At 41.5% G+C, this 20,000-nt stretch overlaps 1 protein-coding gene across 1 annotated transcript in view; it reads right to left on the reverse strand.

Annotated features, from left to right (window-relative positions):
- The window catches only part of LOC308160399 (histone deacetylase 7-like), a gene marked incomplete at both ends in the record, with an annotated part of 57,359 nt that extends 43,738 nt beyond the window's left edge, over positions 1 to 13,621 (reverse strand). The window contains 9 exons of the mRNA XM_080534313.1: positions 1 to 58; positions 758 to 838; positions 8,982 to 9,088; positions 9,323 to 9,448; positions 11,267 to 11,370; positions 11,698 to 11,815; positions 12,103 to 12,190; positions 12,498 to 12,685; positions 13,564 to 13,621. The exon at positions 1 to 58 is cut by the window's left edge and continues 99 nt beyond it. Coding sequence (XP_080390439.1) covers positions 1 to 58; positions 758 to 838; positions 8,982 to 9,088; positions 9,323 to 9,448; positions 11,267 to 11,370; positions 11,698 to 11,815; positions 12,103 to 12,190; positions 12,498 to 12,685; positions 13,564 to 13,621 — 928 coding nt within the window. The remainder of the gene's footprint in view (positions 59 to 757; positions 839 to 8,981; positions 9,089 to 9,322; positions 9,449 to 11,266; positions 11,371 to 11,697; positions 11,816 to 12,102; positions 12,191 to 12,497; positions 12,686 to 13,563) is intronic.
- Positions 13,622 to 20,000: the final 6,379 nt, after the last annotated feature.

Below are 20,000 nucleotides of genomic sequence, written 5' to 3' on the forward strand. Positions count from 1 at the left end.
GGTGCCTAGACATGTGCAGACCCGTGCCCACACACTGACTACCTGGGTCCCTGTCAGCCTGGAGGAAGAGAGAGAGAGAGAGATAATATAAGGGAGGATGTTCAAAGTCATAGTTGTTCCAGAGACATCCCTTAAAATGAAACTAAACTACAACAGAAACCCCTGTCTCAAACTGAGTGGAAGGGCGACATTCACTAAAGCATTTCCTGCCGGTGCAGAGTTGGGCTTTCAGGGGGGGTGGGATGAAAACATAGAAGGTTTAAGACACACTGTTGGATATGGCGTCAAGCCGTGAAAACGGAGAAAGGTATTGTAGTGAACTCTAGTGTCCTCTTGTTTCACTGCTCTCTGACATAAGATGGCAGAGTGTATGTGCCAATCACAGTGTCAATTCTAGTGTAAAAGTCTGTTGCAGCTCAGCCGGTCTCCACTCCTTTCTGCTATTTCCATCATATCCCAGAGTCTGATTGATCCTCTCCAGGTCAACAACAAGGAAAATAGTATCGTGCTTCAGTAAAAAGTAACCGAACAGACAGTTTAGTCATGTGACTGACAGTTTAGTTGATAAAAAAGGAGTGTATAGGGAGATACAGTAGCAGCATCCTGTAGCAGGTAACCTGCGGGGTTATCTTTGGTCCTGCTCAGATCTGTTGGAGAGGAGGTGTGGAAACATGGAACACTACAGACCCTCAGGCCAGAGAAGCTTGTGTTTCTCTTTTTGAGAGGCGGTGTGGTCAGGAGGGGCGGTGTCTCTCACCTGGACAGGCAGCCCGGCGGTGATGGTCGGTCTGGAGCCGGAGGGCATTGTGAAGTGGGCCAAGGCCAACAACCTCTGGGCCTAGCGGGGCAGGAGATACAAAGGTCACCTTCATACGCCAACATTATGGACTTATTTACTTACTTACTTTTCATTTCCATATGGCGAATCAAATACAGGTTAATCGTTTGAAAAAACATAGGCTATAGTCATTTTAAAAAATGAAACTATTTTAGTCCGGCCACATACAGCTGAGGGATGGCTTTGCATAAATATTACCACTTTCAAATTCACAAGCAGAACTATGGATGCAAGGACTGACAGTCCACTGACATCAACACAGGAGTTTTAAAGATATTCTGAAGCTATTCAGTGTTTACGTTGCTCTTGTGTGTAAACATTAGATGAGAACAGCCTTTATATTTTGGGACATAATGTGGTAAGACAGTTGTATTACGCCTGTGAGGCATCTGTAAGTAATATTCTTCAAGAATAAACGGGTATACAGTATATATATATATTTTTTTAAAATCATATTTAAAAATATGGACATTTGATCTTCATGTTAACAATATTGCGAGATGGATGTATAACTTAACAAATTAAACTGAAAAGAAATCTTTTAAAAATGATTTGTAAAATGTAATTAATAGAGATGCAATGTTCTTCCAAGTTAGGACACCCCCACATTTATTAATACTTAAACTGCCTAAAATTAGAATCAAGTACAGCATATCAGGTGCAAATGATTAGAACATGGTGAGAGAGGATATGGGAGGAGCCTGTCTTAAGCCTGGTACACATAAAGATTTTCTAAATCTTAACAGATGTTTTATCTGAGAGAGAACCCCACACATGAAGATAAAAAATCATGGATTGAACAGTTTTGATCGTATTGTGTGTGGTGTGCTCCAATATTCTCAATACAGCACACCACATGCATAAAGATCTGTCCTACGACAGTCTAGTCTCGTCCCCACAAGCCAGAAATCTCGCATGATCAGGGTAGTAGTACCCTGACTGACCTGTACGAGGCAGCCATGTGCGACAGGGCAAATAAAGTGCAGAAGAACGAAAAGAAGAAGATGCGTCAGTCAGCTCGTTTCTTGATTGGCTACATTCCATTCCACGTCACAATCGGACTCGTGAGTTGTCAGTTTTGACCACAGACAAGAAGAATTTTGATAAATATTAAATATTGAACACGTTTAACATTTACGATCGCCGGCCCGACCATTTTCCGAGCAGATTGTCGGGAGAAATGGACTCTTAAAACACCTCACACCACAGGATAATCTTGTAGGATAATCTTTAGAGCCATCCGATAATCGGGCGTTTGCTGTCCTTGGTCGGAAGGGGGGAAATCGGGCCAAAATCGGACAGATTATCTTTATGTGTGTACCAGGCTTTATTTAAACCTCAGACATTTCGATTGGTTTGCTCTTGATTGTAGAAGTGAGTGGTGAGATCAAAAGAGCTCTCTGAAGCCTTCAGAAAGAAGGTTGTAGATGCATATGAGTCTGGGAGGGATTTAAAAAGATCTTCAAACAATGCAAGACACCTCTCAAATTAGAAATCAGTCATTCCACTATCCGGAAAATTATTCAGGATAAGTGGAGAACATTTAAAACAACTGCGAACATGGTCAGGCCAGGCTGTCCTAGCAAGTTCAGCCAAAGAGCAGACCGCAAGATGCTTAACACTTAATCAGCCGTGAGGTGTTAAACAGCACCAGTGAGTACAAAAAGAAATCTACCTTTGCACTCGATCAAATTTCAGGACCCTCCTTTCATGACTTTTCCTAGATATGTGCGTTCTACCACCCAGCATCTTTACATTTTCAAAATCGAGTTAGTATAAAGCGATTTTGCAGTATTTCTGTGTGTGTCTGTGTATTTGCCTTGGGATTCGGCTGCCATCTTTTTCTCCAAGGCCGCAATTCTCTTTTATATCAGCAGAGGTAGCAAGGGGGCACACACTGTGCTCAACCTTCAGGCTTCAGTGCTGAATTAGATACAGTGGATAAAACTGATATTTGTAACATAATGTGTTTATATATAGGCTATATATAGCAATAGTGATACATAAGATATGTATATGTACAGACAGTTATGAAAATGATAAACTGTACAGTATGTCTCCCAATCCCTTCAGATTTGTTGGAGCTGAGGTTTTTTTTTCACAGCGGGTTTACCCAAGTTCCATGCAATAGTGATAAGATATTATGATATGTGTAGCCTATGTTCAGTTATGAATGATACACTGCACAGTATGTACCTATCAAGCTGTGTGGTATTACATAGGTACCACAGCAAAGTAGTTCATCAACGAATATTATATAACAAACGGATATTTATAATATTGTATATAATGTCTTTTTTGTATATCACTGTAGACCACGTTGTAGTAGTAGCCAATTGCAGAGTGTATTCATTATTTTGTTTGTTTGAATCCTCACTGTGTTAATGTTTTGCAGTGAACAAACAATTGTTGGGTGAATAAACTGTCTCTTGCCGTGAAATGTGTACATCAAATAAAATTATGTCGGTGATGATTATGCCTGTACAGCGCTGTCAATTTTCAAATAATGCTATAGGCTATATATATATATATCTACCCTCCCTCCACCCCCACCCAGAGAGCTTTGGACTGTCTGGATATGAACACTTGAACACTTGATCTCTGCACTTTATATTTATATTAATTATTACTCTTGCACTTTGATGTTGGTTTGCACTGTCTTGTCCTGTCTTGCACCTGTCCTGCTGTAAACCGTGCTCCATTGTTCCAAACCAAATTCCTAACATGTTTACATGTCATGGCAATAAAAGTCTTCTGATTCTGATTCTGATTCTGATTCTGATATGAATGTTCAGTTGTGATATGAAGTAGCCAACAATTCTCATGTCGACCATGATAATAATAGGCTACAACAAGGTTGTACATAGATATAATAAATATAAGATAATGACTTCTATTTGAGTAGCCTACAGTTATCGTCTCATTAGGACGGCCAATGTAACGCATTGTTTTTTGGATTTTGCATTCCTTGTTTTGTGGTAAACGAATCTCTTTCTGATCGTCCCGTTCACAAAAAAACGAAGGTGATAAGTCACGTAATATGGCGAAATAAATGTTCGTTCAGACAATATTTATAATATTGTATATAATGTATTTTTTGTATATCACTGTAGACCACGTTGTAGTAGTAGCCAATTGCAGAGTGTATTAATTATTTTGTTTGTTTGAATCCTCACTGTGTTCATGTTGTGCAGTGAACAAACAATTGTTGGGAGAATAAACTGTCTCTTGCCGTGAAATGTGTACATCAAATAAAATGATGTCGGCGATGATTATGCCTGTAATCAACGATATAACGAACGGCAGAGCATGTATTTGACAAATAAACGTGTAGGCTAAGAACTAGTTTCTAAAGTGAGTTACAATCACTTGATACAATGGTTGATGCACGGGGGAGGGTAATCTTATTGATCGTTTCCCATCAGCAAACAATAGCTGCCAATTCATGAGCGAGCCAAGCGGGTTTCAAAGCTGCCAAGCAGGTTTCAAAGCTTACAAGCTTACAGCAGTCGATTGTCTGCTGATGTTACGGGCACGGCCGGCGTGAAGTTCACGACAAATAAACAGACTTTATCACTGTGAAGCTCATAACTATGATAACACAATATTGCAATATTTATTACTATTATTTTTGTATAATAATAATCAACCATCATTCGTTAGTAATGAAAACTCCCGCAGTTCCGATCAATCTCCTCTCCACTTTACACATTACATAACCAAGATCTCTTTTGACATCACAACAATGTCAACACAATCACAACAGAATCTTATTTTATCCAACCAGGTTTTATATTTTGATTATGACATCATGTCTTTCAACATTGTCACACTTTTCATTACACACATTAGCGGCATCAAAAATGATGGGCTGGGTGTGCGAGGGAGCGTGCTTATTCTGGCAGATTGTGAAATATTAAAACCAATAACATTCTGAATGATTTATCATTCTGTACTCTTTCTCTCCTTTCTTTCATGTATTTTCTTTTCTTTTTCTCAATTAGTAGTCTCCTAATCTCGCTACAGTTTGACTGAGACTGTAACTGTCATTGTTTGAATGAATGAATGAATGGTCTTTATTTGTCATTGATATAGTACAGGTACCAAACAACGAAATTTGGGAGGGGGGGCTCCCCTGGTGCTAGCAAACTAGGTGCTAGGAACTGGTGCTATAACTGTGTTCATGTTATAATGTTTAGTGAACGAACAATTGTTGGGTGTTTGCCACAAATCGGAATTCTCTTGGTGTGAAATGTGTACATCAAATAACATGATGTGGGAGGGTTGATGGCTCTCCGATCAATGAACAAAGAGATCGGGTTTCCCCCGCGGTGTGTTCCTGTTGCGTGTTCACGCTTCTTGCGTGACATCGCCATCCAGCGATTTTTGTGGGTCAGTACACACTGCCCCATTGTGAATAGTGGTCGTGTGAATCCACACCTCGTCGCGCTTTAGTAGGTAAAAAAACGTCGCGCCTGTAGTGTTAAAGAAGTCTCCAACAATCTAAAATGTCATCACAGGACCTACTGTAGCCACAGTTGTTGTCAAAGTATGCATCTACCATCAGAAAGAGACCGCACAAGTCTGATTTTCATGGGAGGTGTGCAAGGAGGAAACGTTTGACAGAGAACACCTAAACAAACACAGACTTGTGGAACAACGTGCTTTGGACAGAAGAATCCAAAGTTGAATTATTTGGGCACAGTACAGAAGACATGTTTGGAGCTAACCGAAAAAAAAGACAGCATTTGAGCACCACATCCTCATACCAACTGTGAAGCATGGGAGTGGAAATGCCATGGTTTGGGGCCTGGTCAGCTTGATGAGGTTTGCTGCAGCAGGGCCTGGCCAGCTCACCATAGAATCCACTGTGATTTCTTTATTGTATCAACAAAGGTAAGGAGGGTGCTTGAGGAAAATGTGAGGCCATCTGTCCAAAACTTGAAGCTGAAGCAGATGTGGGCCATGCAACATGACAATGACCCAAAACATTCCAGTAAATCCACCAAGGAATGGCTGAAAAGAAAGAAATGGAGAGTTCTGGAATGGCCAAGTCAAAGCCTCGATCTTAAACTTATTGAGATACTGTGGGGTTATTTGGGCTGTGCATGCGAGACACCCCTCAAACGTCACACAGCTCAAAGAGGTCTGGAGTGGGAAAAAACTTTCTCTCAGTCGATGTCAGAGACTGTTATAGGAAACATCTAATTAGGGTTATTTCAGCTAAAGGGGTCAACACCAGGTATTAGGGCATACAGTGCATCCGGAAAGTATTCACACCCCTTCACTTTTCCACATTTTGCCTTATTCCAAAATGGATTAAATACATTTTTCCCTCAAAATTCTACACGCAATGCCCCATAATGACAAAGTGAAAATGTTTTTGTTTTTTGTTTTTTTAATAGCAAATTTCTTTAAAAAATAAAAACACTCAAATATCTGTATATACATAGGTATCCATTTTGGAATAAGGCTGTAACATAACAAAATGTGGAAAAAGTTAAGGGGTGTGAATACTACACTGTAGGTTGTCCTAACGTTTTCCCCAGTAGGAATTGGCATCTTTCTTCATTTTTGGTTAAATAAATGACAACAAAGTTCCATTTCCAATGTGGTTCAATTACATTGAGGTTCAATTACCTCACCTTTATCTATAGCAGGGTACAGTATATACAGGAATATTGAGGTTAATTTCAATACCTTTCTAAGACTTTTTAAAGACCTTGTCAATATGTTTCCAGACCTCACCGCCACTTCGAGCTGTAACCATTTACATCAGTGACACCTTTAACTTAACAGTTTTAGTTTGCAATAGACTAGACCACTATCATACAACAGAATTTCCGGTTCATCTTTGTTTTTTAATAAAACGAATACATTCACAAACTTTTACTAAAAGGTTTTAGGACTCAAACTCTTTGGACAGAGTCTAATTCAGAAAAATACCTACAACATTCAAGACCTCATAAAATCGTGAAAATACTTTTTAATACCGGTACTTATTAAGTCTGGATTTTCCCAAAATTGATTTATGTCCGTATTTCTTAAAAATGAACTAAATATTTCAAGGACATGGGGTGTCCTTTTTTAGATGACTGTATTTCAGTTGAAGCCACAGTCCATCATTGGTGGATTGAGGCTTTAACTGAAATACACATATCCAGTCACAGGGCAAACACATTACCAAGGTAATGACATTAACAGGTACTGTGTAGTCTGATTGTACAGAAAGTACACAATGTTACATAGTACTTGCATTTATGACATAGTAGTAGTAGACACAAAAAAGACTGAGTCTACCGGTTTTCTATGTCAGTCCTACGCTTTTCACAGAATGACCTAGTGAGATTAAATGAAAGGCATTAATCTGGTATGTGAAAACCCATTGGCATTAATGTTTTAATCAAGGGACTATCCAATAACACGGTGGTGGCATGACGTTGTCCATCTGGCACAATTAAACCTCCCTGTTTAAAACATCTACACACTACTGTACTGCGCCGTGACCACGATTAACATTCAGTTGACCTGCCCTTTCCAACTCATCCAGAACATTCTGTAAAACACATTTCAGCCATCATCTGATTGACCAAGTAGATGACTGTGTAAATACTGTAAAAGTACCACAATAATACTATACCACTCAAAGGACTCAAGCGTTATAGGCTGCCCTGAGAGTAATTATAATAATAATAATAATCATAATCATAATAATAATACATTAGACTTATATAGCGCTTTTCTAGACACTCAAAGACGCTTTACAAACTGAAAAGATTGAGTACCGTATTTTCCGGACTATAAGTCGCACCCGAGTATAAGTCGCAGCAGGCCAAAAATGGGTCATGGAGAGGAAAAAACCACATATAAGTCGCACTGGACTATAAGTCGCATGGTTCAAGGGAACGGGCTTGGCGGAATCAGCGGGGAAAGAAGACCCTGTTGAGCTTGACTCTAGTCTGGCACTGTGAAGAGACATGAGAGGATTTGTAAGCCCAGGAAGGACATAATTCACGTTAAAACTTCTTCTGAAAGGTTAGAAATACTTAAATTATCGAGTGTAAAGCCAGGGCTAGCTAGCGCGTTGCTAACGAAGGTTAGCAAAATGGCGTCGCGGGAGCAAGCAAACAGGATGGAACAGCCTCTGAAAGGTAATAAATGACTTTAATATCGTGTATAACGTTCATAATAGCGTGTATAACGTTCATAATATAGTGCTTAATGTCCACATTGTCGAGTGTAACGACTATTTATCGTGTATAAGGCCATGACAAAGATAGCTTGGTGAAAAACGGAAGTAGTTAGGATGAAGGGCGGCCTACAAACAATGCAACATTGAACAGCCTCTGAAAGGTAATAAATGACTTTAATATCGTGTATAACGTTCATAATATCGTGTATAAGGTCCATAATATCATGTTTAATGTCCACATTGTCGTGTTTAATGTCCACATTGTCGAGTATAATGGCTATTCTATCGCGTATGTGGCGCTAGCGGAAGTAGCAAAATAGCCTCGCGGGGGTAACTTAGCAACATAGAACAGTCTCTGGAAGGAATAAATGACTTTAATATCGTTTATAACGTCCATAACATTGTGTATAAGGTCCATAACATCATGTTTAATGTCCACATTGTCGTGTTTAATGTCCACATTGTCAAGTATAATGGCTATTCTATCGTGTATGAGGCGCTAGCGGAAGTTACTCCTTGGTTCATGTCAGTCAGAGATTACCGTATGTCAGTTCATGTCAGTCAGAGATTATGAATTATTGATATATAAGTCGCACCTGACTATAAGTCGCAGGACCAGCCAAAGTATGAAAAAAACCGCGACTTATAGTCCGGAAAATACGGTAGTAGTATGCAGTAACTACACTAACAATGACATCCAACTACCACCCTAGCACACGCTCTTAAACTAATCTTAACTTGGCCAAAAATACTAAAGCTTGAATGCTCCTAAAACAAGTCAAATGCTTTTCTCATCCAAAAAACTGGAAAAAAGGGGGGAAAACCCAGAAAACAACAACTAGAGACATTAGTTAAAGTTTGACAGAATGGCAGATAGCTGAGGGATGGGAGAGGGGGTGAGGGGATGAGAGGCAAAAGGAAAACAGCAGGTTGGGTTTGAGAAGGACTCACCTCATGGGTCAGTCCATTAAGGGGGAGGACCCCACTGTCAGACTGCAGGCTGTCATTGGGCGAGCTGCACCCGGACACTGGAGTACTGCTGCTACTGGGGGAGGAGTCTGCAGGAGGGCATAAAGGAACAGCCAATCAACTAACAAAACAGAAACACATTGGTAAAACATGACGTTTAACTGCACACAGAATTGGAACTGGGTCTACAAACACGATGCGTGGAATGTTGAAGTATGGAAAAGTGCAATTAAATGTAAAGTAAACATGCTTTAACTCAGTCGCACATTCAAGATAGATAAGTTGGTGTGATAAACGATGGACAGAAAGAAGGACAGCGCTACCTAGAGTCTCCGCTGGTCTGTGCTTCTGCACGGTGGGCGGGGCGCTCCTCTTGCGCTGTAGAGGGTTCTGTCTGGACGTGATGTGCTTCTTCAGTTTACTTCTCGACTTCAGGATGGGCTCAGAGGCTGTACGCACACACACACATGCACATACACACACGCACACGCACACGCACACACACACACACACACACACACACACACACACACACAAAAACATGCACAAGCACAGACAGACATAATGCAAAACACACACAGATACACACACACAACATAGAAAGTGAATCACTCCTTGCCGTGGTGAAACCCCTCCTGAAGAAAGATTCCTTAGCTCTCGCAACCTTGCGTTCTAAGTTTTCTTTATCAGTCACTTCATGGATGTGCAGCCCACTACATGACAGACATGGAGGTAGGGACCCAGTAGATCCCTCAGGTCCTCTAGTTTTTAACTATCCCTCTCACTGGCACAGCACCAGAATATCTGAAATACCTTTTGCTAGCATATCAGCCCAATAGAGCTCTCAGGTCTTCTGACGCTGGTTTTCTGTGTAATGTGCAAAAGAAGAGATTTGGTGAGGCTGCATTCTCATTTTATGCACCCAGATTGTGGAATGCACTGCCAGTTTACATTAGGGATGCAACCTCAGCACATTATGTTCAAGTCAAGACTAAAAACCATATTTTTAATATTGCCTTTAAATGACTAAATCATTCAATTATGATTATGATTGGAGCACTATGAGCTGCAACGTTTGCAGGAGAAGCGCTATACAAATAAAAGTTATTATTATTATTATTATTATTATTATTATTATTATTATTATTATTACGGCCAAGGGACATGGACAGGCCATTTTTTGTTTGTTTGAAACTGTGGACATTTTTGAAAGACATCTTAAAAGATATGTTTTTCGCCTTGTAGAGTGCTCGGATTCTTTGAGCCTAATCCTTCAAGCTTGCGTTAGTCTCTCTCTCTGTATTTATTTATTTATCCTGTAAAGGGCAATGTATTGCATCCGTCTACGAAATGAGCTAAACAGTATAACATTTGAGATGATTTGATTTACAGAACTGTCAAACAAAAATTGGGAAAAGCTGAGCAATGCACTATACAGTACTACTACAGTATCTACTGTATGTGTGCAACAGTTCTGTCTCATCATAAACACATTCATTTTGCATTAGACAACCATATCAAGATTTAATCTGCTTGATAGTGTTGCTGACAAGAACAAAGAACATCATGCTCTAGAGTCGATATAAAAAAAAAAGTCCCATGTTTGCCTTGGCCAGTCCACAATAGGGCCACACAAAGCAACCAATCAGTTCAGGACTCAGCCGAGACAAAGGATGCTTATGACAATCTTATTGTTGTTGAGTTTCAAAAGAGAGACAGAGGGGTGTGTACTGTCGTTGAGAAAAGGAAATGCAGCCAGGGCAACCTAGGTAAATAATGGTGTTTTAATAAGAGTAAAGTATTCCAACTTGATATACAGTCCAGTAGACACCACTCCTTATCTCATTCATACAGCCAGGTACTGTAGACAGGATCTGCATTCTTTAACATTCCTTATAGTTACTGTATGGTATGCAACTGCTTTAGTCTCTCTCAACTGCTCTCTCTCTCTCTCTCTCTCTCTCTCTCTCTCTCTCTCTCTCTCTCTCTCTCTCTCTCTCTCTCTCTCTCTCTCTCTCTCTCTCTCTCTCTCTCTCTCTCTCTCTCTCTCTCTCTCTGGCAACATCAGAGATCAGCCTCTGATCTCATTGCTAAAAACCTGCACTCTAATTCTTCATATTTGAGTACTGTCCAATTCTCTAAAAGTAATAGAATCAAACTTGGTTTTGTTCCGAAACCAGAAGGAGGTTGCATATCCATATTAGACATCCCGACACCAGTCAGAAGATTGTCTTTTTGCCAAATGTCCAAACACATGTAGGTCTCACCTGTCCTCCTCAGGGGCATGTCCTTGCGTTGGTCACATGGTGATTGAGCGGCAGGAGTTGCCATGGGAGGCTTTGGGGGCATGTCAGGGTCTGGGGCCAGTTCCCTAGGCAACCAACAAAGGCAGTTTAGAGTCACCCTTCACAATCCCTGAATAATCACTGGTCAGGGCTAATATGAAAGACTTGGAAAGGTGAGACCAATGTGATGAAAGGCCCACCAAGAGAACACACAGCTTTCACCCAGGAACAACTGGAGGGACAGTGTATCATCAGGGTTGTTCAAACTTGTGTGATGCAAGAGAGTCAAAGTTCTGTAGAAAGTCATTCTCAACTCAATCGTCGTCGTCCACGTCTATATCTATCGACATTTTGCCAGCAGTGTTACCGTTTACCTTAAGACTTATCTCAACTCCATGTCACCTGTCACTCACCTGTATCCCTTAGGTGTGGTACTGACGGGGTTGACTGAGGCGGTCCTCTCCTGCTCCTGTCTCTTGGACATCAACCGCTTCCGTAGTTCTTCCTTCACCAGGGGACTGGCCACAGCACCTGTCAATCAACCGAGTCAGCCAATCAGAGAACCTTATACGTCTGTTCAATATGGAAATGATTCAACACTCCTATAATTTCAACATCGGTAAGAGAGGCTGTTAGCATTTCCATCTCAACTCATAATGACCATTTTATAAATCAGCCCGAATGTAAGTCATTCAAGGGCAGGTGATTTCAGTGACTGCTAAAGGGTAGTTTGGTGGTTGAGAAATTGCTTTGTTGCATTGTTTAATAGTTCCCTCCTTTCTTAAAATAAAATAAAATAATACAAATAAAATACTTACTCTGTTCATTCTTACTCTTGTGCATCAGCTGCTGCAGCTCCTGTTTCTTCTCCTGCTCTCTCTCCTGGCGCCTCTGCTCGGCTACGTACTGGAACAACACCATTCAACACACGCTCAGTGTGAGACTCACTGGACACACGTGTAGATCAACAGACAAAGCTGAAGTCCTATATTTACAGAGAGTAAGATATAGACTACTAGATATATCCTGCTATCCTGAAACAAAGCCATTCTATAATATTCAAAAAAACAACACACATTGTGGCCAGAAAGAGATAAGAGATAGATACGTTGACCTCAATGGGACTTTCTGCATTGCAAGTTTTAAAACTCAATGGGACTTTCTGCTCAAAAAAAAAAGTTCAAAACTAAAATAAATATTTCAAGGTCCCCACCTGGAAATGCTGTGCTTGCAGGTCCTGGGAGTACTGGGCAGGGCTGGGGCGAGAAGGCCCCCAGGTAGAGGGCCCCAGGTAGAGGGGGCGGTGGGGGGCCAGCATGGCCGAGCTCTGGTTCATACGCAGGTCCATGGGCCGCTCCTGCCTTCGGGGTGACGAAGACCGGTGAGAGACGATCACATCCACTACACACAGAGAACAGGAGGGGACGGAGGACCCATCAGAATGGACAGGAGGGGACGGAGGACCCCTCAGGGCCAATCAATTATTTGTAAGAGAGAAACAAAGGGCTATCAAACAAACTGCTCGGTGTTCAACGAAGTCTTCGACGATTTCGTGCGTACCTCCTCATACTTCCATTCGTTTGTGAGATTGGACTTATTAACACTAGAACAGCCGTGCCATTATTACCTACTCAAAGAGCCGCCCGCTTTACAGTGCTCAAGCTGCTATTTACACACAACGACCACTAGTTGTCCGCTTGTAAATTACCCTGCTTCCTACACAGAAAAACAGCAAAATAGCTTTATACTAGCTTATCCTGGTGTGATTTTGAACCCTCATGGCTGTTCTAATGTTAAAGAGTGGGACCTGGGATGGAGTTGAACCTGAGGTGCAGCCAGAGAAGACAGAATTCTATGCAATTGGTGTCGGTTGTGAGATCCTGGTTGTGTTTTCTGGTCTGCACATTTCCCTCCGAAATAGGCTTAAAATAGACTCTCTCTTTCTCTCATTCTGTCTGTTCTCTCTTTTTTTCTCTCTAATTCTTTGGAACAGTTTATTTTCACTACACAACCCCAATTCCTCCCCCTGCTGATGTCAGTGCCGGGTCACACTTGAAAGGAATGATTGACCCCATTGAGTCTAGACTTGTTTGGTGAAAACATACTAGCTCTGAATTACACACTCTGGTCTCCCCAGGTCTTCATCTGAATGACACACACACTCTGGTCTCCCCAGGTCTTCATCTGAATGACACACACACTCTGGTCTCCCCAGGTCTTCATCTGAATGACACACACACTCTGGTCTCCCCAGGTCTTCATCTGAATGACACACACACTCTGGTCTCCCCAGGTCTTCATCTGCATGCAGACAGCTAAGTCAGACTGGTAAAGCATCATGAGCCCATTGCTTGATCAGATTATGTTTCTGAGCATCAAAATGGATACAAAATGTATCTAAATCTTATTACAACATGTCCTGTCCATACGACTTTCAGAAAAGAATTGGCACATAGGTAAGGTGTGTGTGTGTGTGTGTGTGTGTGTGTGATTAAGTGTATGCAAAGTAAGTGTGGTGTGGTACACATTTAGAAATCATGTCATTCAATGTCTTCCTGCTAAAAAATTAGTTGGCCATGGTCCAGAATTACATTCAGAACTTCACAAATAGGAGGAAAGAGGGGGGGAGAGAAAGTGAAGAAAGGCAGCAGCCATAAAAGAATGAAAGAATGAAGGAAGTGTGGGGGGAAGAGGGGACTAGAACATTGTGGGCCCTATTATGCACTTCATAAGTCTTAAGCAATAAGACGAGGTGGTAGATCTAAACTTAAGACGTGGAGGCGTGGTCAAGGCCACTTTGCTATTATGCGTGTGGTAGTAGGCGCCTAAGACCCGGCGCTAAGCCCAGAAATTAGTCATGGGTGTGTTTTGGGCGTCTTCTCAATCAACCCAATCAGAACCGGCTGCGTTAAGTCATAAGCGCTATGCTATTATGCAGTTCATAGGCGCTAGACTTCATGCACGTTTTGAAACACGAGCGCGCCTCCGCGGTTTGCGCATGCGCGCTGACCCACTTCTTAAGAAGTCGGTCGGCGCGCATGCGCAAACCGCGGAGGCGCGCTCGTGTTTCAAAACGTGCATGAAGTCTAGCGCCTAAGAACTTTTCAAACCACTTCTTAGCGCTAGGCGCAAAGTCAGATCGCATAATAGCAGGGGCGCCTAGCGCACTTCATTAACATATGAACACTCCCACAATGAGTAATATATGCACGGGAGTCTTACGTCTTATGTGTGGGCGCCTAGCGACACCTGCATAATAGCAGTAGCGCGTATGAAGCGCATAATAAGGGTGGCGGTAGGTCTTAACCTGGCGGTGCGTCTTAATTAAGACTTAAGACGGCAAGTTAAGAAGTGCATAATAGGGCCCTGTGTGTCAGAGGCATTTTGGGTCAGATACATTCATCTATCACCACCCTCCAGATTTTTACCAGAAAGAAGCCTAAATTTAATGAAAAGAGTGAGACTCATTTCAGAGTCATCTCCATAACTGTCCCATTTTCTAGGTAAAATGGAGTGACATTTTTGTTGTTGTTGAAATTGTGTTAGACTTGAGGACATTGTGGGTATTGAAGTTCAGGACTTGCTGAAACACTCCTGTTTAATGGTAAAAATCATCAAATGTAGCCTGTAAGATCACTGAATGCTGAACAATCGTTAAAGGGACAGTTCACCCAAATGACTAAATGACATATCTTGTTCCTTACCTTGAAAGAAGTCTACGGACAAGGACAAACATCCACACTGATTCTGTTTACCTGGGCACTGTAACTAGCCACTTAATGCTACCATTTGAACCAAAAATCATCATCATGATTAATCATGGTTAATTACAGTATCTAGTCAAGTTAATAGCTAGTCAGGTTACAGTTTTTTACGATTGCTAACTCACCATGTTCAATACTGAAACCACAGTTTCACATCTCTTCATACAGTCTGCATTAGTAACACTCATGTTGGCCAATGACTTCATTCATGTCTCAAAAGAAGCTCGTTCAACCACACACTGTCAACAATGTTCACTCAGAAGCATACACTGTCATTCATAACATTCTGACTTACAAAATACTAACAACAGGGAGCATTACATAGTTTTAATGATTTTCACAAGAATGAATATTTCATTATAAAAATTGTTTGATTTATAGTAATCATAGACAGAATAGTTGACTGTACAATTGTAAAGTATTAGGCAACAAGAATGAATCAGAAATGCCGCAATTTGCTTCTATCCTTTATTCTATCTTTTGCTTCTATCCTTTACTGTATTCTATCGTTTCTCCTTTTTTTTCAGTATCTTTGCAGAAAGTAAGTTGCGGTACATTTACTTCAAAGTACACTACATTTACTTGTGTAAAATGAAAAGTGAAAAATAAAGTGGAAGATGCAAAGTTCAAACAAAAAAGAAAAACTGAAATTCCAGGGCTACAATACAATCAGCAATTACACCAAAAATGTCTCACTCCTGAGGGTTTTGGTCCACCCTCTGGTCTGCATCTGGTCACATCTTATGTCTTCCCTGGCAATGCATCTAGTCTATTTCATTTCATTGTATATATTCTGCTAATATTTTCTAGACATTTCAATATGATTACTGCAAATAGTGAAAATACCACCGCTCATCCCTTATCAGACTTTGCTGAGGTGCTGGAACTGAAGAGTATCAATAGAGTGCAAAATAACAGCATCTGCACACTCAAACACTGTGCAAAAAAACTGTTTATTGCGAGCTTTCTGTCATATATGATAGGAATATGATTACTGCAAAATTGCACCAAATAATTCAGTTTTGAACGTGTTCTTCAGAGTTTTGAACACAGTGGGCCCTATTATGCACTTCTTAACTTGCCGTCTTAAGTCTTAATTAAGACGCACCGCCAGGTTAAGACCTACCGCCACCCTTATTATGCGCTTCATACGCGCTACTGCTATTATGCAGGTGTCGCTAGGCGCCCACACATAAGACGTAAGACTCCCTCCCGTGCATATATTACTCATTGTGGGAGTGTTCATATGTTAATGAAGTGCGCTAGGCGCCCCTGCTATTATGCGATCTGACTTTGCGCCTAGCGCTAAGAAGTGGTTTGAAAACTTCTTAGGCGCTAGACTTCATGCACGTTTGAAACACGAGCGCGCCTCCGCGGTTTGCGCATGCGCAAACCGCGGAGGCGCGCTCATGTTTCAAAACGTGCATGAAGTCTAGCGCCTATGAACTGCATAATAGCATAGCGCTTATGACTTAACGCAGCCGGTTCTTAAAGGGAATGGCACCTGGCACGCTGATTGGGTTGATTGAGAAGACGCCCAAAACACACCCATGACTAATTTCTGGGCTTAGCGCCGGGTCTTAGGCGCCCACTACCGCACGCATAATAGCAAAGTGGCCTTGACCACGCCTCCACGTCTTAAGTTTAGATCTACCGCCTCGTCTTATTGCTTAAGACTTATGAAGTGCATAATAGGGCCCAGTATGTTAGCAATGAAAAAATGTGTTGCAAATACATAGTATTTTGCAAGTGGGGGAGTTTGAATGAGAGAAGTGTTATGGCATTTGGAGAACGTAGTCATTGAATGCATTCTGTATGAAAGCAATGCACAAATCACAGAGAAAGAGTCACAGATTTATTCACATGGGTTTCTGCTCTGCTGACTGTATGAAGAGTTGTGAAACTGTGGTTTCAGTATTGAACATGGTGAGTTAGCAATCGTAAAAAACTGTAATCGACTTAAATTGGTTTGTAATTTGGGTGAGCTATCCCTTTAATGTTGCTCAGTAATAGGGACATATCATACTGATAAATCAAACATAACTTCAAACAGACTGCATGTTTACAGCATATAGATGTTATTCATGCATTCACTCAGAGTTCCTGTGACAAATCATAGCCACTATTTTACACATCATAAAAGAGCTCAGTGACACTAATAGGTCAAGGGGTTTAGGCTTAGATTTAGGCTATTCATGAACATAATGAAAACATAATGTACAAGAACTGTAGGTGTCAACATGACTGACACGTGAAACCCTGAAGTTTAATTTGTCCTCTTTGGAATGCAGTATCGAATACAAACTGGAAGACAAATCTGGAAGGGAACACCTCTCTCTCCCTCAGGGAGGGAACACTGGAAATGTACCAGAGTGACTGAGAGCCACCACAAACATTAGTCAACATTACTCACATATTTCCTGACAAGTCCCCATGTCCTTTTAGGTATACCAGTTGAACTGCATTACCCTGGAAGTACCAGATGGCTTAATGGATTCTGAGTCAAAACAAAGGATTTATAGTATTACTCGTAAAAACACAACACCATTTCCTGTGTCTTTCTTTTTTTTTTTTAAGTTAAGTTAACAAATAACTCAGAGAATAAGACATTCACATAACATTGTAAATCATCCATGTTTACTAAACTTCATTCACGCTCACATGTTTCACAATGTCTACGGTGTAGAGAAATCATCATAATCACAATCTAATCCTGCTAAACAAATACATTGGTTATTCATTTCAAAATGAATTGGAAACAAATGCCCAACTTTGAGTGTTTAGTATTTGCAGTGCTGAAATAATGTAGTCTCTGCATTGTGCAATTCTCCCCTTCGCAAGTTTGATAACATTTCACTGCGTGCCTATTACATAAGCAGAGGACTCAGACGACACGGCCCTGGGTCTGATAGAGAGAGATGACTAATAGAGACGTCTGGCAGGGCGCTCCGTCAGACAGACTCTCTGAGGACATCAACACTGACCCAGGGTCAGGTGGGAATGACACACCGCTGGAACATGAATAACAAAAGACTAAAGTAAATCAGGGGAACTATTTAAGAATAGGGATAAACTCACCTCTTATTAGATTAGATTATTATTATTATTATTATTATTATTACTACTTTTATTTGTATAGCACTTTTCCTGCAAGCGTTGCAGCTCAAAGATTAGATTAAACTTTATTGTCATTGCAGAGTACAAGTACCAGACAACAAAATGCAGTTTAGCATCTAACCAGAAGTGCAAATAGTGATATAAGTATATTATATAAAAAACATGATATAAAAACAAGACAATGATAGTGATAGGTACTGTATGGGGCGGCTGTGGCGCAGCTGTGGTGCAGGAGGTAGAGCCACCGTCTAATGATCGCAAGGTTGGCAGATCGGCGGTTCGAGCCCCGGCTGGCCACAAGTCGAAGTGTCCTTGGGCAAGACACTGAACCCCAAAATTGCACCTTGCATGGTAGCTTGCCACCATTGGTGTGTAAATGTGTGTGTGAATGGTTGAATGAGAAGCGTGTGTGTGTGTGTGTGTGTGTGTGTGTGTGTGTGTGTGTGTGAGAGTGTGTGTGTGTGTGTGTGTGTGTGTGTCCCTCTCCCTCTCTCTCTCTTTCTCTCAGACTCCAACAGGATATAACAGGTGTGACCAGCATCACCATATCTCATCTAGACACAGACATTTGTCGAGGCTTTACTTTGTAACAAGTACAGGTGAAACATCTTCAGTGTTGAAAACAGCAGAGTTACTATGCTGGCAGCAGAACACCCCCTACTACCAGAAGAATGGGTGTTTTTTTTCGAAGGAAATGGTGGGGGGGGACTGAGTTTGGGCACACACACACTCACACACACACACACACACAGGTTAATATATAAAGCAACCAACTCCACTGAAAAATCCCCCCAATCCGGTTGTTAAGTCTGACGTCAAAAGTGACGTTTAGCCATTTCCGGGTCCTAACCAGAAATTCCCCGCACCAGAGTACCAGTGAACTACAGCGGTAGAATGACAGTTTAATCGTTTTTTAGACTCGGATCTATTCATACAACAAGGGACACAATACTTTCCCGTTTTCTCCATATTGTCAGGGTATTTGAGCCTCGGAAAAGCGCTATATAAATATAATTAATTATTATTATTATTTCAGCATTTCGAAGACAGCGCCTCAGCCAACGTTGGACCCGGAAACACGTCACGACTTAACAAGCGGATTGGAAATGATCAGGAAGTCAGATGAACCTTCTCACAGGAACAACAAACAACCACTTGCCCGTGTTTTTACCATGAAAACAGTCTGACAGAAAACAGTCTGACCCAGAAACAACCTTCTCTCCACACTGGGATGTCTAGAACAACCTTCTCTCCGCACTGGGATGTCTAGAACAACCTTCTCTCCACACTGGGATGTCTAGAACAACCTTCTCTCCACACTGGGATGTCTAGAACAAGGGACTAGGGATCAGAGGACAGGCCCAACGGAAGGCAATCAGAGAACTGTCCACTGCAGCAGAACGGAGCAGTCACTGGCTGTGGCTGAAACGTAGGGACCCAACATGACCCAATGACCACGTGGTGCCACCGTGCGACACACACCCAGGCCTGATCAGCCTGTGGTGGGCCAACCTCGGCAGAGGGTGTCTTGTGATAACTGGCCGAAACACCCAATGAGGTCGGGGACCACAACTGAAGATGTGTCGTACTGGTGGCACCACGTGATCATTGCCAAATTCCACTCCACCCAAGAGGACATCTCCAACTCCACTCAATTGTTGTGCTGAATATTTAGGGATTTTAACAACCAGTCCTATTAAGAATCCCACACTGTGATGTCTGGGCTTTAGCTAAGCAGGCTAAGGCACCTGCCTTTCATTTGAGAGACCAAACCCTAGTCATTGACTTTAGACACACACTAGGTACATTCGGGGTGTAAGGTAGTGATAGTACAC

This window comes from Nansenia antarctica (assembly GCF_963989245.1).
Source record: "Nansenia antarctica genome assembly, chromosome: 6".
Classification (NCBI taxonomy): domain Eukaryota; kingdom Metazoa; phylum Chordata; class Actinopteri; order Argentiniformes; family Microstomatidae; genus Nansenia; species Nansenia antarctica.